General features: G+C 50.8%; 1 protein-coding gene across 1 annotated transcript; it reads left to right on the forward strand.

Annotated features, from left to right (window-relative positions):
• Positions 1-3739: 3739 nt before the first annotated feature.
• Positions 3740-24926, forward strand: ccdc180 (coiled-coil domain containing 180). Its single transcript, XM_029247505.1, has 36 exons — positions 3740-3837; positions 3994-4079; positions 6956-7065; positions 7552-7680; positions 7772-7882; positions 7978-8073; positions 8163-8326; positions 8585-8704; positions 8814-8893; positions 9211-9299; positions 9516-9635; positions 10727-10900; positions 11151-11266; positions 11379-11505; positions 11628-11670; positions 11812-11894; positions 11978-12126; positions 13027-13202; positions 13293-13473; positions 13582-13728; positions 14057-14201; positions 14299-14415; positions 14520-14618; positions 15121-15207; positions 15947-16101; positions 16323-16393; positions 16983-17067; positions 17253-17330; positions 17422-17491; positions 17604-17748; positions 18192-18352; positions 19055-19183; positions 23707-23818; positions 23940-24045; positions 24340-24472; positions 24576-24926. Exons 2-36 carry the CDS (start codon positions 4061-4063, stop codon positions 24732-24734), a joined length of 4086 nt encoding a protein of 1361 aa, XP_029103338.1. The 5' UTR covers positions 3740-3837; positions 3994-4060; the 3' UTR covers positions 24735-24926.
• Positions 24927-25348: the final 422 nt, after the last annotated feature.

The following is a 25348-nucleotide window of genomic DNA, read 5'->3' on the forward strand; positions in this document are numbered from 1 at the left end:
TCAAGTTGTACATTTTAGATGGAACATTATCACCACTATTCTGTAATACAGGGATTACATCCTTCGTGTGTGTGTGTGAGAGAGAGAGTTATAGTGTCCTAAAACTGTGGACTGAACCAGCTGTGTGACTCCAGCGTCACTGAACCTTGTGTGTGAAGTGTTTTCCAGTTCTGTGAAATGCAGTTTGTCTTAGTGTAACAAAAGTGTTTTACATGCGGTAACACACTCTTGCACACTCTTCTCTTCCTCTCATTCTGTCCTGGAGCAAAACACTGCATTTTGAACCTGGTCCTCATCACCCAGTCAATAGTAAAGACTGTCACGCCCATCACTCTTTGTCTCACTTACTCTGCTAAAGTCGGTGGACGGGACAGGTGACAGTTCCCTGCGGGGGGGGAGGGGAATACTCGAGCGCTGGGCCGGACACGTAAGTGTACCCGAGGGTCTCCGGAACGAGGTCCAGGTCTCGGGCTTATAAAGTACTGGATCTCCGAGGGCAGAACCGCATCGTACCCTGGAACTCCTGTCCATGTGGACGTCCCTTCCTCAGCAGAGAGGTTCTCGACACTTCTCTTTGCTCTGCCGGCATCGTCTGGGAAGAGGAACGAGAACCCAGGAGGGTCATCGCAGGCACCCCAGCTCTCCTTCACTATAAACTTGGTTTGGCTTCAGGCCCGTTGACCTTTCCTTTAACCCCTTAACGGCGAAGAAGAACTCCTTTAATGGTCATTGAGACCTTTAACGCAACATTACGCAAAGTGCTGCTACCGGGTCCATCGGGTCCCCAGGGTCAGCGGCGCCGCGTCCAGCACCTGGCAGCTTCTCCTGACCTCTGCTGCTGAGTGAAACCCTGTTCTTTTCCTCCTTCCTGTCCTGACCATCAAATTTAGGAATTAAAAGTCCCGTAAAGGGGAGGTGTATCTGTCCACACGTCCACATGTCCACCAGCAGGAAACTGGCGGGAGCTTTTGTCTGAGCCCAAGAGGTTCTCAGCAGAGTGTGGGCTCCTCCGCATCGTTTCTCACAAAATACAACATTAGAAACACCGTGTGTGTGTGTGTGTGTGTGTGTGTGTGTGTGTGTGTGTGTTTGTGGTCACACTCCTTGGCCCCCAGTTCCTCCACTTGTGCGCTGTGCTTCCTCTTCTCCGCAGACGCGAAAAGCCCTCCTGCCACAAGAGTTCCGGTTCTGTCGCTCCGTGAGAAAACGAGAAACTGCCCCGACAGCCGCTCGTCTCTTCCACGAGTCCTCGGGTCGGCGGCAGAAAGTGCGAAATGAAACTGAGATATTTCTCTGTTTTTATTCCTTGCTGCTCCTGTTAGTATTTGGAAAATATGAATTAGTTACTTAAATACTGCAAACTGAGCAAATAAAGCAGCGTTTTTAGCTATGTTTCGAAGTACATATTACACAGAAGCGAGAAGCACCGTCCCTGGAAAACGGTTCAGCCTTTTTCCTATTTGGCCGTTTTTATTTGTGCTCTTATTTCACACTGAACGAAAGTGACGTCGACGACGCGTCTCTCCTCCGCGCTGCTTACGGCTCCTTTCGCACGTGGCCTTGAGCTTTTGTGCGGCTCCGCATCTCCTTTCGTATCATCTATTAATTAACCCTCTAAAAGTACAATTTGCTGTCTCGATGCAGTCCTCCGTATCGTGTGTGTGTGTGTGTGTGTGTATCCTGCGATGGATGGGGAACAGCGTGAGCAAATGTTGTCACATTATGTGTCTGGAAGGACATCCTTTGCTTTGGTTATAACTTACCAGCTTGTTTTGTTCGTTCACAACTGACAGCGTTTCCGCTGGATTTCTAAGTCTTCGCACAACTGCGTTCCGGAATTTTCCGCGTTATCGGAAGGCCTTCGTGGGCCCCGCGTTGCCCCGGACCTCTTTTCCCTGCTCCGTCATTACTTGTCCTCTCCGCTTCCACGTCCCCACCGGACGATGACAAGACGCAAACCGAAGAACGTGGGAGGAATCATCCAGAAAGGGTCTGAGGGTTGCATCGGCACATCACTTTTTATTTTTCCTCCTTTAAAAAATCTGCCTTAAAATGCCTCTTCGCCCTCCGCGGAGGTTCTCAGAGTGGCTGCTCCCACGATCCTTTGCTGCTGCCCCCTAGTATACGAAGGATACGGTCAGTTTGGTCGCAGCAGGGACACGATCGAGGGAGATGTACCATGTTTGTACTTTGTTTTACTGGGAGTGAAAGATGCCTCTGTTTTTATGTGGTTACACACAGCGAGGGGAAAATGATGTAACTGTGGTCTTTCCACTAATATTTCTGCGATGAGGAAGTGTGTCGCTCAGCGTGTGTGCGATCGCTGTCAGTGAGAGGAAGGAAGTGTTTCATTTGCTCTTTACATTCTTACTCTTTCTGAGAACTTAAATGGTCTCTTATTTCCTCATCGGGACCATTGATGTTTCTTTACGAATGATGAATGAGCTCCTGTGCCTCAGTTTCCGGATAAACGTGTTTCTTCAAAGCGGTGCAAGTGGCACCGCTGTCATGTCTCCGTTGCACGGCTGTTGATGAGCATTTGTCAAACCGGGTCCTACGGACACCCCGGAATTTTCCGCAGGTGAAAAAGTTGAGAACCGATGTTTTATGGCAATGATTGGTGGCAAGATTTATAATAATAATCAGAAGAAGAATAAACTCTTACAGTTGTACTACTAAAAATGCAGTTTGTACGGTATGTGAAAATAAACATTCTGGTTCACTCCATCATTAATATAAAATGTCTAATTTATGTTCTATTCTTCGCCATACCTGTCTTTGCTGGACTCATCGAAGCTGCAGTATCTCACCGGATGTTGTTTGTTTGCATTACACGGACAACGTGAGGTTCACGTGCGGAGCCGGGTTCGAGAATTCCCAGCATGCAGCTGTGGGGACCAGTAACAGTGACCATCAGAGCAGCGCAAAGAGGGCTGTGCTGCAGGCCCCACTCCTCCGGCAGGAGGGGGCCCGCTGGTGGGAGTGACGATTTTTTGTTCCGATGAGCACGCCGGCGATTTCATCATAAATCCGAGGCATCGCTCACATGCACCTCTCTCTGTCCCTGGTGGGGATTACCGAAGGGCTCGTGGTCATGGTCCTGCTTCCGCCGGGGCGCCGTGCCTTTAAGAGGCGCCGCATTACCGTCGTCATGGCAACGGCGTGTGTGGCAACTACATGGTAAGAACGGTGTGCTGGCGAGAATGGACGCGAGGCGGAGGAAGAGTCCCGATAAGGTACCGGCGCGGTTTTGCGGACACACGGTAACATTTTTGTGCAACGAGGGCCTTTTTAGATGCATCTCGGGTTCTTGGCGCTCACTTTGCTGCAGCTCCTCTATTGTTAGTCTTAAGTTATTAGTCCAGATATTCTTGATGTTGATCTGTGAGCCTCGTGCTGTTCGAAAAAGTCATGATGGAGCATCCGGAGGTCACACTAAATCACTGTGGGCAATGTGGCTCAGATCGAGGGGGGGGACAATGTCGTTTCCTGCCGAAAAGTCTCGCGGCAAATATTGTACGTCCAGGTTTTTCTTCCCTGCAAAAAGAAAAAGGAAATAATAAAGTATTTATGAAAGAAACAACATAAATTTATTTATAGGAAAGGTGGAATTGTTCTGTTCGTCGAAATAAAAGTGAAACGGAATAACTCAAGCATTCCTCCCGAGTTCAAGAGGAGAATAACTAAAAATATTGTTAGTAATATTAATTATTAGTATTTATTCTTTAAGGTCCAGCTGTGCAGAACTTTGCAGGAATCCAGGAGATGCGAAGAGCGCAGTGGCCTCTTTCCGGAACTCAGGAGACCAGAACCTCGGTCCGGCCAAGTGACCTCTTGGTACAGCTCTTACCTCCTACTTACTTCCGATAGTAGAAAAACTGAGCTAAAATTTTGAGGAATGTGCTCATGGGAGCCCGAAATAGCAGCGCTAAGTGTGAACCATAAATATGCGATGGTCTGTGTGTGTGTGTGTGTGTGTGTGTGTGTCCTCAGGCACGAGACGCCCTCAGGAGCCAAACCCAAAGTGAAGGATGAGGACCAGATTGCAGAAGAGATTCGAATGTTGCCTGATGTTGTTGGTGAGTCTGGTCTCTCTTCAGTGTTCTCTCTAAATCGCAGGTTTTATGCACAGATTTCCAAATGTGCTCTTCTTACTCCACTTTATCAGAATCCACTTTCATGAGCAACTGAACCCTGTTCCTTCAATTAGCTTTTCAAGTCACTCATGGGAAACACTGTGTGAAATGGAGCTCTTTCAAGGTCAAGTTCAAGTTCAAGTTTATTGTCATAGATACAAGTACCGTGTACAAGTATCATGAAAATCTTCCTGAATGCTTCTCCACAGACTATGGACAAAGACAATAGAAATACTGCACAAACAAAATAATGACAATGGCAGTGAGTAGTGCAACAGCAATAGCAATAAATAATGGTAACAGTAGTAACAATAATGCCAGTTGACAGCCAGAGAACTCAGAATGAGAGAATGAGAATAAGAATGCTTGAAGTGACAGTGTAATTTACCAATGTGCTTGGGTGGAGCAGTCCAACTCTAGTTACTAAAGGTGGTACATTGATCAGTGTTGTATACTCTTACAGCAGTGGGTTAAAGCTGTTCCTGTACCCAGTTGTCCGGGTTCGAATAGACCTGAGCCGTTTTGCAGACGGCAGGGAAGAGAAAAGTGCCCGTGCGGGGTGACTGTGATCTTTCATGAAGCGCATCGTCTTATTGAAGCAGCGTGTGGTGTAGGTGTCCTCGACCGCTGGTAGCTGTGTGCCGATGATTCCTGAGCTGTTTTGACCACCCTCTGTAGGGCTTTCTCTTCCTGTACGGAGCAGCTGCCACACCGGGATGTAACACACCCGGTGAGGACGGACTCTACAGCACACCTGTAGAAAGTGGTGAGGACTGTAGTGGACATCCTGGCTTTCTTCAGATGCCTGAGGAAGTGGAGACGCTGATGGGCCTTTTTGATGGTCGATGCTGTGTGCTCAGTCCATGTGAGTTTTGCAGTGAGGGTGACCCCTAGGAATCTGAAGCTGTTGACCCTCTCTACAACGTCCCCTCCTATGTAGATGGGTACACAAACTGTATCCTGTTTCCTGAAGTCAATCACCAGCTCCTTAGTTTTACTGACATTGAGAGACAGGTTGTTGTCCTGGCACCGCTCTGCCAGGAGCCTCACCTCCTCTCCGCAGGCCGTCTCATCGTTGTTGGTGATCAGACCCACAACGGTGGTATCCTCAGCAAACTTTATGATGGTGTTGGAGCTGTGACCGGCCACACAGTCATGTGTGAACAAGGAGTACAGCACCGGGCTCAGGACGCTTCACTGTAGAGTGCCAGTATTGAGGATGAGTGGGGAGGAGGTGTTTCTGCCAATCCGCACACGCTGGGGTCTGTTGGTGAGGAAATCCAGGATCCAGTTACGCAATGTGGCACTCAGTCCCAGCCCTCCTTCATGAACTGAAATGCGGCGATCCCTCAATTTTCTGACATGTTCCTGAAAATAGATATTGGAATATGTCAGAATTTGGGATACCAGAAGCCTATTTCCCATTTTTTTGAATGGGGAAAAAATAATAATGTTTCCCAGCCCATCAAAGACCACAAATAAATTTTCCCAAATATCACTAGAACACTATATTACATCTATATACCTGTCAACCCCTGATTTTAACTTACCAACCAACCAACCGATGTGAACAACCGCTTGTCCCGAACGCGGTTGCGGCGAGCCGGAGCCTAACCCAACAATGCAGCGCGCAGGGCCGAGGGGGGAGGAGACAAACCACAGGGCACCCCAAGCAGGGTTCGAACCCCAGACCCGCCACACAGTGGGCACTGGCCAAGCCTGCCACACCACTGTGCCCCCCCACCAATTTTAGGGAAATAGAAAACACATTTTCATTCAGCACTGCTGCATTTATTATGAACAACTTTCTAAAACTGCACACTGCTGCTAAAATGTCTCACAGCGCCTGGGTGGTGCGAGAGAACGTGGGTTCGATCCCCGCTCAGTCTGTGTGGAGTTTGCATGTTCCCCCGTGTCTGTATGGGTTTCCTCCGGGTGCTATGGTTTCCTCCCACACTCCAAAGACATGCTGTGAAGTTCACCCATAGTGTGTGAGTGACAGAGAGAGTGTGTGTGTTCCACTAATGTATGGATGAGTGACCCAGTGTGAGTAGTGTATCTAGCAGTGTAAGTCTTTGGGTGCTCTGGTTTCCTCCCACAGTCCAAAGACATGCTGTTCAGGTTCACCCATAGTGTGTGAGTGACAGAGAGAGTGTGTTTGTTCCACTGATGTATGGATGAGTGACCCAGTGTGAGTAGTGTATCTAGCAGTGTAAGTCACCGTGGTGAATAAGGTGTGGGGGCTCATAACACTACATACATAGAGATCATTGGAAGTTGCTTTGGAGAGAAGCGTCTGCTAAATAAATAAATGTAAATGTAAAATACACATACATACCCCAAAACCCATCGGCTAAACTGTTCCTGCTAATCGCGCCGCTGTCTCCGCAGTCATTCAATTAAAGAACACACCAAGTATGGCCAAGAGACAGTCCTGTGGAATTTCACACACTTCCCATAATACCACACTCTCTTAAAGCAGCTGGATGCAGATCCGCCAACTCTGGTACATCACTGAACTTCCAGTTGTCTCACGCGATGCACGGATCTCACTTTTTTGGACATGTTGGGGATAAATTTTGTTATACTGACTTTTCCTTCTATAAATCAAAAATTGGGTATCAAAAGCCAAGAGCCATCGTGCCAAAATTTCGGATAGACTTGGAATAAATGGTGTGACGCCTGTATATAAAAGAGCAGCACCACACTGAGCTCCATGACACGAAGGAGTTGCTGTATGTCGTTTCTCCAAGCGCCCGCATGACCACAGGAAGATGCTTTGGATATTTGTGAATTTTTTCACGCGTTCTGCTCTGCAGTGCCGGGGAAGGCAGGATCTGAGATCGTTGAGCGCCTGAAGGAGAAGAAGCACACGGAGCACATGAAGGCTGTGGCCGATATGCAAATGAGCCTGGCCGCTCTCAGTCAGGTTGGGTCTCACCTGGGTCACCTGGGTCACGATACAGGGGTAGGGGCTGATGGAGAAACGCAGAAACAGTGTTATTTGCTTTCTCGTCCTTCAGCCGGGGTCTTACGCTTTACCGTGGTACAGTCCCGCTTAGGGAAGACGGTCTTACGGTGTAACATTTTACTATTTGCAGTGTAGAGCGACAATTTGTTTCAGAGAAAATGCGACCTGGCGAGCTGCAACATTTCAGAGGCATGATGCCTTATACCATGTTTTCACCAGTGTAAGGTAGCCGGGGTTTCTTTATTTTTCCAAGATTCCTTCTTTTAGTTCAGAAGCCCCAGGTGATTGCGTAGGTTTACCGAGTTATAAAACCCGGCCTCGGCTCTCTGTCCAGATGGATTCGGTGCGGACTGTATGCGAACTGCTGTTTCTGGGGGATGTTTTGTGTTTTCATAAGAAAAGCTGCCGTGTTCAATGATTTAATAAGGTGAACCTCTGCTCTAGGACTTTGAGATGCTCATCAAGCACAGAGCAGAAGACCTCTTGAGGAAGATGTCACGATGTGACGAGAACGTGGAGAGGCAGATGCGGAGAATGGAGAACATCTCCGACCTCGAGATGCTCAGCCTTCAGGTGAGCGAACGTTCAGCCCTAATTCCCGCGCTAAGAGGGACTCGCAGGTGTCGGGCGAGCAGATCGACCGCTGCCGCCGTGTCCCCGACAGGATGTGAACGGGCTCCGGGATTCCGTGAGTCGGGAGTTTCAGGAGAAGCGGAAGCTGATCGAGGAGCTGGACCAAGCGCTGAACCAGTACGAACGTGAGAGAACGGCCACGGTGAGGGCCGCACGTGCGAACGAACGCTGGAGCGCGTGGCTGTCGAGGCGAACTTGGCATTTGAGTCGCTCGTTCGTTGCGTCCCTTTTTCCGAGGCTGCTGCTCTGCTGAAGAGGTGCGCCGGGATCCTGGAGACGATCGGCCACGCGAGGCCACGCGATATCCGACGGCTCGCGGACAGCGAAGCCACGGTAGGCCTCCTCCGTGTCGCCGACCTCTGCGACGGAGGCCCGGTCGTGCAGAGCAGCACACCGGAGAGCATGAGGCTCTCTCCCCTCAGGCGGTGAACCGGGCGGCGCTGGAGAACCGGCGCGCCGCTGCCCAGCTGGTGGCCGACCTGACCGAGAGGCACCTGCGGAGCCGGCAGCTCCGCGGACTTCGCTGGGAGGGACGGGTGCAGGAGTGGAGGAGCCTCAAGGTCAGAGCTGCGGTTGACAGGTTCAGGTATGTCGGTGCGTTACGAGACAAGGCAACGCAACAGAGCGCGGCGTGGCGCAGCGTGGCGCAGCGTGGCGCAGCGTGGCACAGCATGGCACAGCGTAGCACTGCATAACACGCACCGTTTGTGTGTTGACCAGTAAATCCACGTACCCCAGAAAAAAGGACTGACTCACGCAGCTCAGTAAACACCACGCGTGCTGGTTTTGGTTCCCCGAACAAATACTTACATGCACCATATTGTGTGTTATACCGTGCGATTAGGGAATTCATGGACAAGCTGCCCACGCAACACCTCTGCAAAGTGGAGGTGACGCTGAAGAGCTTGAGGATGGCGCAGGAGTCCCTGGGGGAGGAGCGCATGGCGGCCTTGCAGGCACTCAGGTGACGTCCATGAGGTGTATCCCAGAGGGCGGTGGCCCGGAGAGCGTTAACTACTGTCGCTTGTGCACAGCAGTACCGATAGAACTTTTTCCGGTTCCTTCCTTCCCAGCTCCTTCACGCCCCCAACCTGCTCCGAGGCGCTGGTGGCCCAGTGGTGCTCCTCTCTGGCTGCAGTCGATGAAAAGATCGGTGGGTAGCTCCCGTCTTTACCGTATCTGCTCCGTTCCAGCCGTTTCGCCATTTCTGTCCTCTGTTCCAGCTCTTTGCATTTGCTCCGGGTCTCCAGACCTTCCCTCCGACCTCTCCGTCTCCGTAGCGCCTCTGTCCCTCCAAAACAAAGGCCTTCGTCCGTTCAGCTTCCGCACCCTCAGCTCTATGGCGCCCGTGCAGCTTTTATATTAATGCTCCGCACGAGCACCGCGGTAAAGCGCCGGAATTCTCTCTACAGGCCTTTCTGGTTCTGACGCTCTGCGTGTTTCTCCTGCCGCTCTTCTCATTTCTCGCAGACTCTTTGCACATGGACTCAGCGGGCAAACTGCGCTTGCAGTGCGAGAGCACGTGGCAGGACTGTCTGGCCGAGGTCGACAAGTTTAAGGTGAGCGACGGAAGAGCGAGGGCCAAAATGTGAACGACGCAGTATGTACAGGATGTTTGTAATACTTAGGAACATGTTACGGTGCTTCGTGTTGTCATGATTTGCGTTCCGTCTCGTTCTGTTTGCTGTCGATTTTCTGGAAACGGTCTGTGCTTAGCGGGCCGTGCGGGACGAGGAGCGTGCGCGCCTCAAAGAGTCCCGTCTGTGTCTGTATAGGAGGAAAGTGCAGCGCTGGGTCTCCCTCCGCCTGACGTTGACGGTGTTGTCAGTAATGAGCTTCTGCACCTTGTTGGTTTCTACCAGAACCAGTCGGAACGGTGGCTGGAGGCCGTGGATGTAAGAATGAATTTTTTGCCGTTTTCAGCTGTTCTCTACTGTTCGCTGCAATTATTATTATCGCTATTTGGGCTCCTGACCGCCGGGAACCCGCAGAGGTCAAATGTGGACTAAATGTATATGGGCTGATGGATTATTGCTAACACAGAGTAATATACATTTACATTTATTTATTTAGCAGACTTCCAACGAACTCTGTGTAGTGTTATCAGCCCACACACCTTATTCACCGCGGTAACTTACACTGCTAGATACACTACTTACAATGGGTCACTCATCCATACATCAGTGGAACACACACACTCTCTGTGTCACTCACATGCTGAGTGAACCTGAACAGCATGTCTTTGGAGTGTGGGCGGAAACCAGAGCACCCCGAGGAAACCCACGCAGACACGGGGAGAACGTGCGAACTCCGCACAGACTGAGCAGGGATCGAACCCACGTCCTCTCGTACCACCCAGGCGCTGAGAGAGCAGCGCTACTCGCTGTGGCACCACGCCACCCGCTATATAATATAACATCTGTAAAATGCAAAAATTAATATTTTCCTTGAACACATCAATATGCAGCCAAATATAAAGCACTAATAAACACTATGTGTCCCTCGCATAACGAGGTGCTGTACGGTGAAAAATGTGCTCACGAAAATAAAAGAACCCTTTTCACACAACGGGATGCAACGGAAAGTACGACGACGGTACATTATTGATAATGGATGGAAATGTTAGAGTATTTTTATTTATCATTGCTTTATGTGAGGTTTTTATTTATCTCAGCCGGTGAACAAGTGAAGGGACATCTGTTCTATGTCACTTCCATCGATTGTGACTTATGAGCGACTTTGAAGTTGTGAACAAAGTGAGTCGCGAACCGACGTCTGGCCCTACCCGAGCCCGTCTTTTACATGAAGCCATGTAATCGTTACATTGGTATAGTAACATCAAAAAGTTGAAGTATAAATAGAAATAAGTGTCAGCTATATTCCTAGTGAAGCATTACGGTGTCGGAACAAACGTCCTGCTCCCTGTTTGTCCTGGAGATGGTTGCTCTGACAACCAATCAGGATCATTTCCATCGTCCTTCTTCAGAGAGCCTTCGAAGCCGTGGCCACGCAGACCGGCCAGTGGAGCAAGTCGCTCGCCAGGTTTGCCAGAGGAGCTACGCACCTGTGGGAGCGTCACTCGGCAGAGCTGCGGAGGAGGGAGCGGCACCTGCTGGTCCAGCTGGAGGAGCTTCAGCATCTCCACCAACAGGAGATCCAGGTCAGAAAACAGGCTGTTCTTCCTCCTCATTCCATCGAGAACATCAGCAAAAGGTCTAAATCAGCGCTTCGGTCTCCGATCATCACCAGCGTTTTGTTCGTGCTCCTGAGGAACGGCCGAGCAACTGGTGACGAACCGTGTTTTGACGCGACGCGCTTCCCGAAACGTCAGCGCTCTGTCCGTACCTCAGTCCGCGCCGCACCGCGGTATCCCTTTTACCGCAGTGGGCATCGCTTGCGCTCCCTTCCAGGAGAAGGAGGCCCACCTGGATGTGATGATGGACATGCTGAGACAGGAAAGCTCAGAGGAGACCCTCAGGGCCACTCTGGACAAGGTTCGACGGAGCCTGGGGGAGATTAAGGATCGGTAATCTTGCTCGATCGACGTTTTTCTCGAGCTTTTCGGTCGTCGGAGACCATCGCTGTCCTACAGCACTTGTGGTGAAGGACGTCAAGTTCACGAAGGCGTTCACTTGCAGGTGCATCAGCGGTTACGAGGAGGTGCTGCGAACTGTGGAGAAGTACCCGGTCGGAGTCTTGGAGGAGCTGCACTCCTACAGCGCGGCAGTCAGTCGCTTCTTCGGAGTCAAGGAGGTTTACAGAACGGTACGGGTTCCGGCTCTTTCCGGAACTCTGCTTTGCCGGAACATTCTGGCAGGAAACACAATGCTATAAAAGACACTTTTTTCAATCTTGGACACTAAGAAAGTCTTAACGATGTTTTGTAGGGGTCTGAAGACCTTCTCAGATGTTCCGCTTCCCGTAGTTTTGGTAAGATTTGCTTTTGTCTTTCTCTGCACTGGAAAATCATTGCGAACGATACAGTGCACTGCTGTCCAACCTTCGCGTCAGAATATGTATATCGCTCCATGTGGCCGAGAGTCCAGTTCGTGACTTGCGGAGATGTTCCAGGTTCGACTGGTGAGCCTACGGAAAGGCCGAGCTGCGGAGCAAGCGAACCCCCGCGAGCCGAGGAGCAGGACCCCCCGCAGCAGGTGATGGCCGCTGCGGTGCCCAAAGTGCTTTTCTTTGCGGCGGAGAAGATCGCAGCACCCAGCAGGTGTTCTCCTCCTCTCAGGTGGAGACATTCGCGACTTCGAAGGGACACGTGTACCACGGGCGCGGCTTCGGGGAGCAGGGGGCGGATCTCGGAGGACCGAGGGTGTCGGTGCCCGGGGTCGAACCCCTGGTGTTTCCGGCGAGTCTCGTACCTGAGCTGCAGAGACAGTAGGAGCTTCACCACCGTTCCCTCCTTAAGTGTTTCCGATCACAGTGAGAGCAGAAATAGACTAGAGAAGAAACGACCTTCTGGAAGCTTCTTTCTCTGCTATCTGGAGGTATTTGTCAGGAGCCCAAAATTTGGCTGCAGCTTTCTGGAGAGAGACAGGGATCAGGAAGCCAGTGAGAGACCGTACCGCAGTTGTACCGCAGTGGATTCACCACATTTTTCATTAATGTACTGATTAATGTTTCGTTTCACCATAGCAACGGCAACACTGGTTCGCAGTGACGCGCAGAGACGCACTGAGGCAGGAACACAGTGTAACACCGAAAATGTCATGTAAATGTCAGTCGCCAGAGCGGCTGGTGGTACTGGTTACATGTGCTGTCTTTGGGCCCCAGGGTCGCAGGTTCGAGTCCCACCTCTAGCTCTAGTACCCTTGAGAAAATAACTGCCACAGTCCACAGGAGTCAAATAATAAGTTCACGTGAGAAAAGAAAATGTATTTTTGTTTCTTTAGTTGCAAAATTCTAGTAAGAATAAAACAAAATAAAAAAAAAAAAAAACAAACAGGACCTTGAAAGATGTCAGTGGGACGAAGAAAAGACTCGCTTTCCTTCTAATGCAATATTTCCACATGTTAAATAATGGTTGTATTAACATCTCAGGTGATCATTTTAACTTGAAATTCAGTTTTACAACAGTTGTTGCAGCAGAAAAAAAACTCGCATTTCAACATCAATCCGTCAACCCAACAATAAAACAGCATAGAAAAGAATCTGTCAGTGAAAAAAAATTCTAATTAATATATGATTAATATTAGTTATTGGCTTATACGTCCGAGTGGAGGAGAGCGTTCCGGTTCATTAAATGCAAGAAATTTCTCCGATTGTCCTGTTGCGCAGCGTGAGACTCGGGTTCTTCAACCACCTGGAGAAGTGGTGCGAAGAAGCTGCGAAGGATGCGCTGGACGCCGTGGAGGCAAAGAAGGAGAAGCTCAGGTGCGAACTCGACCTCTGTCTTCGTCTCCACGAGCCCCGAGCCAAGAGGGTGGAGATGGACATCCACAACATTCGTGCTGGTGAGGCGCGCACACGCGCACGCGCACACACCTACCTTTGGATGGTAGGAACGATGCCGGGCAGGTCATTCACCTCCACACCTTCCTCAGCGGAGCTGCTGCACCACCACCGCCGTGTGAACGGGCACTGCGGGGGCGTCCGGTCCGCCCTGGCCGAGTGTCGCGCCGACTTCCAGGAGCTCCGGATGCGGCAGTTCACGCTTACGGAGGACTTCCTGGCCCAGATCAACGGCATGGAGGGAGTCGTGGCCCTTGCGAGCAAGTCTGATGCGTGAGAACACCGATGCGCCGTGGGAAAGTCGCGTGTGTTTTTTGGTAAGCTGGTCTTGTCGAGGTGTGTGACGTGTCCCCGGTGCTCCTCTACCCCCCGGGAACCCAGCCTGGCCGCCTTGCGCGGTCGCCTGCGGAGTAAGCTGGAGAAGCACACGGCCCTCGTTCGGACGTCGCAGAGGAACTTCCGGCAGAACGTAGAGCTGAAGCTGGAGGCCTTGAGACAGAGCAGCGTACAGCTCATCCAGTCCTTCAGGTAAATTAAACCCGTGTCTCGACACACCCACCCCCACCCAGGCTCTCAATCTGCGGCGAGGGTCCCTTCGGAACGGCTCTGCCCCTTTAAGAAGGACCTCCTCCAACTCCCCAAACTTCTTCTCCTCTTCTCGTTCTCTCAGCATCTCAGGCTGCGATGTATTTCTTCCTGAGATGATTGGCCACACCTGCCGCTTGATATCCTCTGACCAAGCCGCTTCCCGGTGTAGCGGTCGGTCTTGCTCTTTGCGTTTGGCTGGAGCAGAGGCTGCCTTTCCGTCCTGCCGAGTGAGTAAATGCAGATGTGAAGGTGTTCTTCATGCTTTCAGGTTCTTCTTAGATGGGGGGAACTTCTCACCCAGAGAGGCCGAATCGTACCAGAGACGCCTGGAAAAGACCATCAAACACATCGACTCTGCGGACGAGGCCTTGATGTCGGACCTGGATGGAGCTGAGTTCAGGTGTCTGCAGCAGGTACCTCAAGCGCTGCTGTGAGAAACTCGTACATCTCGCACGTTTGCGTTTCTCTGCATTTTGAAAGATCTGCTGATACTTGCAACGCTCTTTTCAGGCAAAAGATGTGACCCAGAAGTTGGGGGAGAAATGTCGTTTTGTGGCTCTGGACCTCAAGTTCCTGGAAAAAGTGCGAGGAGTGTTTCTGGACACACAGGTTCAGATTAAAGCTGAGGTGTGTTGGGCTGTAACCCGTCGTCCTTCTGTACGTGACGTCGGCGTCTCGGTCTCCCGTGTTCATGATGCCCCAACACCCCAACACCCCCCCGGATTGCCCAGGTTGCAAACAGCAATATGCAGAACATGAAGCTCCACAGGAAGCTGACAGCGCTGGAGAGAATGATTGACAGTTTGACCAAAGGAAGCCCCCCTGAGAAGGTACCTCTGTCTCCTGAGCACCACATGACCACAACACTACATTTACATTTATTTACTTAGCAGACACTTTTCTCCAAAGTGACTTCCAGTGAACTCTGTGTAGTGTTACCAGCCCACACACCTTATTCACCGCAGTGACTTACACTGCTAGATACACTACTTACCATGGGTCACTCATCCATACATCAGTGGAACACACACTCTCTCTGTGTCATTCACACACTATGGGGGAACCTAAACAGGATGTCTTTGGAGTGTGGGAGGAAACAAGAGCATCCAGTGGAAAGCCATGCCGACACAGGTAAAACGTGCAAACTGCACACAGACTGAACGGGGATCGAACCCACGTCCTCTCGCACCACCCAGGCGCTATGAGACAACAGTTCTACTCGCTGAGCACCCCTGAGATGCAACAGCTTTTCAAAACAACACAAATTTGACATCTTCAAGTCGGCACTTTTCTATTCCTGTTACTCACATCTTGTGTCTGTGTGTTTTGCAGACTGTAGCACCGGATGCTTTTATGTCTTTCTTGCGCTCCCTCATTGAGGAGCTGAAGGACAGGTGTCAGTACCTGGAGTGCTGCGTGGTGAGTCTGTCGTGTGGGCACACGGGGTGCGTGTGTGTGTGTGTGTGTCTCACGCGTTCCAGCGTATTCTCCATGTGGAATGGCAGTTCAGCAGCAGTGATTTAATTACAAGTGAAATAAATCCAGATCGGTATTTCTGAACTGATGGAAATGTACTCGAAGGCACGTGTTGGGTGTGACTCGTGTCCCAAACCGACGCTGTCCCAAGGTGGCCAGTGACAGTATCATGCGCGCTTCCCCTCTCAGAGCATCTCTGAGCGTCATGAAGCGTGACGGTAAGACGGCGAGAACGGCGCGGCTCCTTTGTGCCAACGAGGGTGCAGACGTGATGAGGTTCAGTCTTTTTACCTTTGAAACCGCATGTAGATTTAATGTAAGACTCGAACGGTGGAACCACACAGCTGAGTGCAGCACAAGTAAAAATACTGTTAATTGTCTAAAAAGTACTTAAAGTGCTCATCCAAAAAATTTGCCGAGATGAGAGTAAAAAAGTAAAGCAAAATTCACTTCGATACAACACTTGAATAAAAGTAAAAAGTATCCGGTTAGAAAAACTGCTCGAGTACCGAAGTCACTTTTATACAGATGAAGCGTTTTAATATGTGAACGAGAAACAATGTTCACAGCTTTAATATAGTTTTTACTGGTGGAAGGAATAGATCTGCCCATCTTCTCTTTCATTTGAAAGCTCTAGCAATGACGTTAGTTCTACAGCGGCTGTCACACTGTTCGCTTTCAGGACCCTTCCATGGTGGTGTCTCTGCCCGCGGTACCTGCATCTACAAAGTCCCGACCGGCGAGCGGCTCGAGCGCCCTCGCCCTTCTGCGGCCCAGCCGTCCCGGAGTGAGCCCCCTGGACGACCCGGCCGTGGCAGTGATCCAGGAGCTCCTTCGGTAGAGGACATAGAGCCTCCTTCCGCAGCCACTTTGTAGCCAGAACCCCGGAGGTTCCCGTCGGGTTTGAGTAACGGGGCCGACAGGTTCCAGCTGCCCTCGGCTGGAGGGATGGACCCGGAACGTCCCAGCGGAAGCCTCAGTGCGCGGCGTGTGTCCCGGAACAGCACCTTCGCCGAGCGAGTCACTCGAGAACCTGAAACGGCTGCTTTTTTGCGCAGGTTCGGCGACCCGTGCGTTCGCGAGGACGTCCATCCGAGTCCAGAAGCAGGAGGTCCGACTGCGAGGACAGGTGAAATTGCCTCTTCCTACTCAGTGCTGCACGGAGCACACGAGTGGAGACCGGGGTGGGGGCCTGTTCCCTAATGATACGTAACATTGTAGTAACATTGTCACTTGATGGGATGGGAAACGATGGAATAAGAACTTTCATATTCGGGTTTTTCAGTATTTACCATGTTTCAGAAGTACATTGGCTTAGTGTACTCAGTGGTGCGGTACTTCAGTATTCCGGGGATACAGTAACCCTGTGACGCCTCTCCTGGAGTTGACAGAGAGCCTCATCCTGCTGTGTGATGATGTGGCAAGAAATGTCCCACAATATACGAGACAGAAATGCATACAAGTGGTGTGATTGTACTTATCGATGTATTTCGCTTTGCGCCACTCAAACGTCGTGTCACCTTCTTCCGTTTCGACGTTCCCTCCCACAGCAGAGCTCCCGAAACATTTTGCCGAAAATCCTCCGTGACAGGCAACGTGTGAGCAGTTAAACTGGAGTAAACTGTACCGGTGTTTCCCTGTTCCTTTTTCAGCAGCTGTTTTGTCCTACCCTTACTGTGTTTTACTGGGTTTTCCCGGGTTTTCCCGGGTTTTCCCAGCGCCCAGGCAGCGAGAACGAGTGGGGAGCGCCTCCAGCCCGCTGGCGCCGGGCACCATCCGCCGAGAGTCCGTCAGCAGCCCGAGGTGAGCAGCAGCCTCTTCTGTGGATGGGGGAACTTACCGTGGTACCGCAGGGGTGTCACAGCCTCAGGTGGGACCCTTCGAGTGGGAGGCGGCGGCTCTAGCCGCTGCACCACCTGCTGTGACCGTGAGGGGCTTCGCCCTGTGAAGAAATGCGGCACATTCTGGGTTTGTCTGTCACATCGCAGCACGAGGAGACTCTCCAGGGCGTCTCGCTCTCAGAGAAGATCCCAGGTGTTGGGATGCGGAGCGGAGAGCGCGGCAACGTGAGTTCCCTGCTCCGCCGTTGGAAGGAGGACGCGTTGCAGAGGGTGGCAACACTTCTGACTCGCTCACAGAATGACACGTTTCATTTAGTGCCACTTTCCAAGGTTCGGTCCTCGGAATCCTGCGGAAGGCGAGCGATCTTCTGCTGTCGCTGGCCGAGGTTAGAGTTTCATTTCTCCCCCGCAAACGAACGAGTCGAACGACCGACTGCGGTAAGAAACGAGAGGCGCAAGGTAAAAGTGCCGTGTGGCTCTGCTCCGGGGTCTCAGCAGGAGTTCTACAGGAAGAAGGAGCGTCGGCCCGTCTCTCGACCGCTCGTCCTGCAGGAGACCTTTGACCTGTGCGCCGAGGAGATGAACGCGAAGCTCCTTCTCTACCGCAGTCAGGCTCAGGAGCAGCACGGCAGCTGCTTGCAAGGTGCGTGGGACCCCCCGTGACGGGAGGATCGTTTACGAGACGTTGCCATGGAAACGGTCCACATTGACACCGTGTCACATGGCTTTGAATCAGACGTGCAACAACCACAAAGAAGCTGGATGGCTGGTAGTACAGTGCAGTGGTTACAGCAACTGCCTCTGAGCCTGAAGGTCACAGGTTCAAGTCCCTGCTCCAGCTGTAGTACCCTTGGTCTGAACAGGAGCCGGAGGCTAACCTAACACAAGGTGTAAGGCTGGAGGGGTAGGGGACACACCCAGGACGGGATGCCAGTCCGTCACAAGGCACCCCAAGCGGGACTTGAACCCCAGACCCACCGGAGAGCAGGACCTGGTCAAACCCGCTCCGTCACCGTGTCCCCTTGAGTAGGGTACTCACCCTAAATTGTGTGTTTTCTACACTGCATGTGTTCCATCCCCTTACAGGATTCTGCTCGCTGCTGAGAAGCTTTGAGAGACATCTGGCCCACATGGTGCAGCTGCTCATCTCCCAGCTGCAAGAGCAACATCTGGATGTGCTGGTTGAGGACATGAAGGGTGTGGAGCAGCGCCTGGACTTGAGCCAGCAAACGCTGGACAGGAAGAAGGTGCGGGTGGTCTCTGTGTCCCTGAGCTGCTCGGGGGAGGCGAGTGGTTGTGTGACACCATTACCGTGTATTCGGTGATCTGATGCTTTTCTCCACAATTTTACCTGCTCATGCAGCTCGGAAATTCTTGTAGCGGAGCAGTTTTAGGGTAAGTACCGTGTTTCATGGCTACTACAGCAGGAGAGGGGATTTGAACCTAGGTCCTTGGAGCAGCTCTAACCTCTACGCCACCTGCAGCTCCATCAGGGAAAGTCATTACTGTAGGAAAATATTTTTAATTTGTTTTTAATCACCTCATTAAGCATCTCTTTAACTCACATTTCATTCCATGGCGATGGATCATTGTTTGTGTTGTATGTGTTTTCACCCAAAATATCACCTGTTGTGTCTGCTGTTCATCTTATAGAGCAGTTTTTCCTCTTTTTCGTCAAGGGTGCCAATAGTTCTGGAGTTGACTGTAATTATATTTGGGTGTATTCAAGAGGGGAGACTGTGTGTGTGTGTGTGTGTGTGTGTGTGTGTGTGTGTGTGTGTGTTAGCGCCAATTGGCTACAAAGACTGGTGAGAACAAGCAAAGTGCTTTGGGGTCCCACTGATTCAGAGTAGAAGGGCAGCACCTGGGAGGAAACACTACACAATAAAGACCTCGAACCCAAGTCTCCGGAGAAGCAGATTCACCAGTACCGACCCTCCTATCCGCAGGTGCTGCAGGTGCGAGCGCGCTGGGGCCTCCCTGCCTACGGAGCAGAGCTGCAGGCGCTGAGTGCTGCTGAGGAGGAGAGGCAGAGGGAGCAGGACGGAGATATTGAGCGCGCTCAGCTCGAGCTGCAGGTTCGAAATCTTCTCCCACTACATGAGTTTTTTTTTTCAACCACCCACAGTTTTAAAAAATCAGAACTGATTAATACTCAGCTATGTTACTACAACTAATGGTAGATGCAAGATACAGAAAGGTGGCAGATATATATCTACACAATCTGTATGTCTATGCACTGTACATCTGTATACTCTCTACACACTAAATATCTATACACTACATATCTCTATTCTCTATATATCTATACACTTTGTAACTGAATACTCTGTAATTGTACTCTATCGATACGCTATTTCTGTAAGCTATATATTTATATACTATATATTTGTACATTCCCTATGTACACACTAAATATCTATACACCATCTCTATTCTCTATATATCTATACACTCTGTATCTGTACTCTATATATCTATACACTATATATCTGTCTACTGTATATATAATCTTCTTTGGCATCCATCAGTCTAGAAAGACCATGGAATTGCGCCTTGGTTTTGTCCGCTTCACGGTGGTTTGCATCGCCGGCCATGACTGTGAAGGCCCAATCAAGAGTGACAGTCCTTGCAGCAGTTGCAACAGATGTGCTGGGTGCCGTTCGTATGTTCCACTTGAAGCCTGACCTTCCTGCGTCTTCGCCTCTCCTCAGCCTGTAGTCGCAGCTTTTGTTCGCCACGTCCCAAACCTTGATGAAGTTCCCGCCTCCAGCTGCAACGATCAGTTGCCAGCTCCTCCCAGCCGTTCACATTAATGTCAAGCTCTCTCAAATCCTTTTTGCACACATCCTTGAAGCGCAAATGAGGCCGTCCGGTTGGTTGTACACCAGAGGCCAGTTCCCCATACAGGATGTCTTTCGGGATCCTTCCATCATCCATCCGACGGACGTGCCCTAGCCACCGTAGCCTGCGTTGCCTAAGGATGGTCTGCATGCTTGGCAATCCAGCCTGATTAAGGACGTCACTGTTAGTAACTTTGTCCTTCCACGAGATCTGGAGGATGCGTCTGAGGCAACGCAGGTGGAATGCGTTCAGTCTTTTCTCCTGGTGGGCATACAAAGTCCACGTTTCACTTCCATAGAGCAGAACTCCAAGAACAGTAGACTTTGATTTTAGTACGCTTGGAGAGCATGACATTCATCCACACTCTCCTGCTGAGACTGGACAGAGTCGTGGCGGCTTTTTCTATTCTTTTATTGAGCTCAGGCTCCAGTGACATGGTATCTGTGATGGTCGACCCGAGGTAATTGAATGCGTGAACGACCTCAAGCGTGTAGTTGCCGATGGAGATTGATGGAGGTTGAGGGGTACTTTGTCCCATAACATTGGTTTTCTCCAAGCTTATCTTGAGACCAAAGGCCCCAACTGTACGAGAGAAGCAATCCATCAGCCGCTGAAGCTCTTCCTGTGTGTGTGACACCAGAGCAGCGTCATCAGCAAACAGCACATCATGGATGAAAACCTTCCGTACCTTTGACCGGGCTTTAAGCCTCGCGAGGTTAAACAGCTTCCCGTCACATCGGGTGTGTAGGTAAACCCCCTCTGTGGAATTTCCGAAGGCTTGCTTCAGCAGCACTGCGAAGAAGATCCCAAAAAGAGTTGGAGCAAGCACCCATCCCTGCTTGACACCACTTTTGATGCTAAAAGCGTCAGATGTCGATCCATTGAAACAGACTGTGCCCTGCATATCAGCATGGAAGGATTGAATCAGCTTAAGTCGCTTAGGCGGACAGCCGACTTTGCTGAGAACCCAGAAAAGCCCACTTCTGCTGACGGTATCAAACGCCTTTGTCAGATCGATGAAAGCGACGTACAAGAGTTTCCTTTGCTCTTTACACTTTTCCTGCAGCTGCCTCAAGGAGAGGATCATATCAACAGTTCATCATCCGGCACGGAAGCCGCATTGTGATTCCGGGTAGATCCGCTCTGAAATTTTTTGAAGCCTTCTGAGGACAACTTGAGCAAAGAGTTTCCCAGTAACACTGAGGAGTGAGATGCCACGGTAGTTGTTACAGTCACTTCGGTCTCCCTTGTTCTTGTAGAGAGTTACAGTCGTGGCATCTCGCATATCCTGTGGTACCACACCTTCTTCCCAGCACTGACACAGTAACTCATGGAGAGGTTGCAGAAGAGTGTCTCTCGCACACTTGATGACTTCTGGCGGTATGCCGTCCTGTCCTGGAGCTTTACCAGCAACTAGGTGGTTGGTGGCGTTCTTGAGTTCCTCCACCGTGGGCAGGTCATCCAGCTCACTCATGAGTGGCAACTGTTCAATGGCTTCAAGAGCAGTGTCAGACACGGTGCTCTCGAGGTCATACAGTTCGGAGAAATATTCCAGCCAGCGCTCCATCTGTTTGGTTTTGTCGGTTATAATATCACTTGACTTGGACTTCGGAGGAGCTGTCTTATTCTGCCTAGGACCGATAGCTTGCTTGATGCCATCATACATCTCCCGGAGATGACCGAAGCTGGCATGGGTCTGAATCTTGTTACACAAGATGAGCCAGTAGTCGTTCGCACACCGCCTGGCTGTTCGCTGAACTTCTGTTCTGGCTCCTCTCAGCGCTCGCTTGGTGTTCTCGCAGGGTGATCGTTTGTGTTCCAGAAAGGCGGCACGTCTCTTCTCAATGGCTGGAATCATCACGTCAGAGTACTCCTCAAACCAATCGTTCACTTTCCTAGACTTCCTCCTGAAAACTGCCAAGGCCGTGTTGCGAATTGTGTCCCTTAGGTGATCCCACTTCGAGGTGACGCTTTCTGTATCGCATCTGGTGGGTAGCGTTTTCTCAAGGCAGTCACGGAATATCTTTGCCGTCTCTACATGCAGTGCTTTATTTCCATCGATGCTGGGCTTCCCATAGGGTTTCGAATGATGTAACTGCTTGGGCATCAGCTTAACTTTTGAACACACAAGCGAGTGATCCCTGTCACAGTCAGCGCTCTGGAAGCTGCGTGTAAAGAAGACATTGTTCAAGTTTGCTCGCCTAGTGATCACCAAGTCCAGTTGGTGCCAGTGCTTCGAGCGTGGATGTCTCCAGGAAACCCTGTGCTGTGGTTTTGTGTTGAAGAAGGTGTTAGTAATGCACAGGTTGTGATATGTGCAGAGTTCCAGAAGGCGCTGTCCGTTTTCATTTATTTTTCCCCACACCGAAATAGCCTAAGCATGAGGGCCAAGAATCCCGATTAGCTCCTACTCTTGCATTAAAATCACCCAGAAGGTATACTTGCTCATTTTCAGGTATGCGTTCCAGGACGGCATGGAGATCGTCGTAAAACCGGTCTTTTGTTTCAGGCGAAGCACCGAGGGTTGGTGCATAGGCGCTAACTAGGTGAGCACAGCTGGCACAGGTTTGTAGCTTGATGCAAAGTATCCGTTCTGATCCACCCGGACATAGTTCCACCAGTTGCAAGAGACCGTTTCTGATAGCGAAACCCACCCCGTATTCTCTTGGTTCACCGTCTGATTTTCCTTGCCAGAGAAATGTGTAGTCAGCCTCCATAAGGGATCCTCTCCTGCAGCGCGGCAACGTCAACACGAACCCTCTTCAGTTCATTGTTGATTACGGCAGTCTTCCGTGCGTCACTCACATTTTGTAGATTATCAGTCAGGCCAGTTAGCATAGACCGTACATTCCAGCAGACAAGCCTAAAGACCTTCCTGTTTTTCTTGGTTATCTTTTTGCCTGGTGCTTTAATTTCAGTCCACTTGTCGGGTTGAAAACCTTAAACCCCACGCACCCAGTGAGGCAGGTGAACTGTGGCGGGACAGCACCTTTTTGGCCGGGGGCTGCCCAGCTTGAGACGGGCGGTAGCTGTCTAGTGAGACGCGATGATCTCTCCCACCGTCGGAGACAATCCCTGGCATTCATTCCTTCTATGCCAATCGAGTAAGAACTTGTAACCGGTATCTATTGTCTCCCGTATTGTTTCGTTGGAGTGACCTCTCCAAGGCGCAAACCTGGGCAATGATTTCGGGGGTCCTGAGATGCCCAATCATCAGAATCCCCCCCTCGGCCGAGTTGGCGTGTTCCAAATGAAAGCAATGCAATACGTTTGACGTCAGTCTGACTGCAGGAGCTGCCAGTAGGGTGTCAAGAACATCCATCCGCCTTCGGGGTTCCACTCCGGATTTTCTGTCTGAGATTACTCCCATAGCATTACAGAGACCGCCTTCTTGACCGTTGGACCTTTCGTGGGTCTCATCCGTTCAGTCCGCCAAAATCCGTCTTCGCATGCTTGGGTGAAGATCCCCTAACTCACCGAGGGTTTGAGGCCCATCGGCTACCCTCACCTGGTTTAGCCGGCCTGTCGAAGCCGTGGCCCGGGTTGTGGCCGCTGTCGCATGAAAACAGCTTACGAGGAGCCACAGGTGAGAGCCGAGCATCAGGTGGGGACCAAAGGTGGACAAACCGCCCTGAAGAGGGCACGACATGTTCATCCACTAGAGGTGCTACCCCCCCCTGACACCCCATACACCATAATCTACACACTCCATATCTATACTCTGTACATCTGTGTCCTTGCTGAATCTCGTTTCCAGACATGTGTGAGCAGACGTGCGGACAAGTTTGTCGCTGCACTGGCCTCTCTGACCGAGGAGCTGCTCTTCCTGCTGGACGGCCTCCCGGTCACCGATGAGGTTGAGGCTGGACGTAGGTCTCATTGCTCCAGTCACAGCTGTTCTGCGGGGGGGATTTCCCACGCGTTCGGGTTGCTGATGACATCGTTTGTGATCCGACTCACGAAATCATAGAAATGTTTCCTTCTTTTCAGAGTCCGAAGCCAAGAAAGAGGATCTGATGACTTTAATCAGACAGCGAGAAGGCAGATCCCCTGCGGAGAGGAGTCGCCCCGGTGCCCCGACACAGAGAGCAGGCAGGTGAGCTCAGCGGGGACGAGGTGTGTATCAGGTGTGTGTCGGGCGTGTTTCAGCAGCATTGCTATCCATGTCCCTGTCAGCACAGTAACAGAACCTTTTACATTTATTTAGTGCAGTATTTCCCACACATTTATTGGAGCCCCACCAATCTCTGGAGTGGAGGACAGAAATGCGGTTAAGGAAACATGGGCTGCACTCATGGTCTTTTAAAATGACGAAACTTTGACTTGAACGTGTGAGTTGCTGCTCCACTAGATCACTAATGACACCACATGACTATACGGTCCAAAACAGAACGTGGCCCGGGCTTCGCTACTTCAGCATGGGAACCCTGGAGCGACCGTGCAGAGAGACCGCTTCCATAGCAACGAGCAAAACAACAATGGGCCACGTGCAGGCAGTGGAGACCAGGGACGCCGTGTACCAGGTGAGTGGGAAAGGAGAACATCTAGTTCCGTGAGATCTTTGCAGAGGCGAACGTTGTGGTTGTGAGGGTCGCACTGAGCGCCCGTTTGTGTTTCTGTGCACAGCGCTATGAGCAGAGGTGCAGGGTGGAGCTGGCGGCAGCAGAGCAGCGGCTGGACGCCCACAGGAAGGAAGCCCAGCACTGGGAACAGCACTGGCGGCGCTCTCTGCACACCCTCCGTGGGCCAAAGTCGCCGGGAGCGTGTGTCCCCCCCTCGAAGTGATGAGCTGCCCCCTGCCACCCATCGCTCCAGGGTGGTTCCGCTCTAGGTTCTCACAAGTTCTGCGAGAAAATGTGCAGCTGGAGAGAGAATCTGGAAGGATAAGAAAGAGCACGAAGGTCGTAGAAGGAAATGATGGAGACTGCTGCTCTGGCTGTACTGGTTTCAGGTTTTCCCGCCAATAGAGACGCTCCAGTAGGTGCCTCTGTATGACTGTCGGTGTGTGTGAGCAGCACTTGGAACTCATCAGCACTCATGGTTTACATGTTAGAACTGAATCCTTATGATCAACAGTGAATCTAGCTTTCAGTAATATAGTATTAATAGAATACATGCAGTAATACAGTATTTCACTGTATTCAGTAATATAGTACTAGACTATATCTAGTAATATAATTTATTTTACTGTATTGACTAATATAGTAATAGAATATATTGAGTAATATAGCATTAATAGACGATGCTTAGTAATATAGTATTTTACAATATTCAGTAACATAGTAATAATAGAATATATTCAGTAGTATAATTGATGAACACTTGGACATTTTTTGGCCAGTGTCTTTAGTCACCGCTCCTGTTAGTCCTGGAGACGACAAAACTTGCACAGGTAAATG

The sequence above is a fragment of the Scleropages formosus genome, chromosome 21 (assembly GCF_900964775.1).
Source record: "Scleropages formosus chromosome 21, fSclFor1.1, whole genome shotgun sequence".
NCBI lineage: Eukaryota > Metazoa > Chordata > Actinopteri > Osteoglossiformes > Osteoglossidae > Scleropages > Scleropages formosus.

Excerpts from the sequence above, each read along its gene's own strand:
- ccdc180 (XM_029247505.1), top strand. Across the intron at positions 9,636-10,726 it reads GGTGGCTGGAGGCCGTGGAT|AGAGCCTTCGAAGCCGTGGC; the intron begins GTAAGAATGAAT and ends GTCCTTCTTCAG. Across the intron at positions 17,331-17,421 it reads GGAGCGGAGAGCGCGGCAAC|TGCCACTTTCCAAGGTTCGG; the intron begins GTGAGTTCCCTG and ends CGTTTCATTTAG.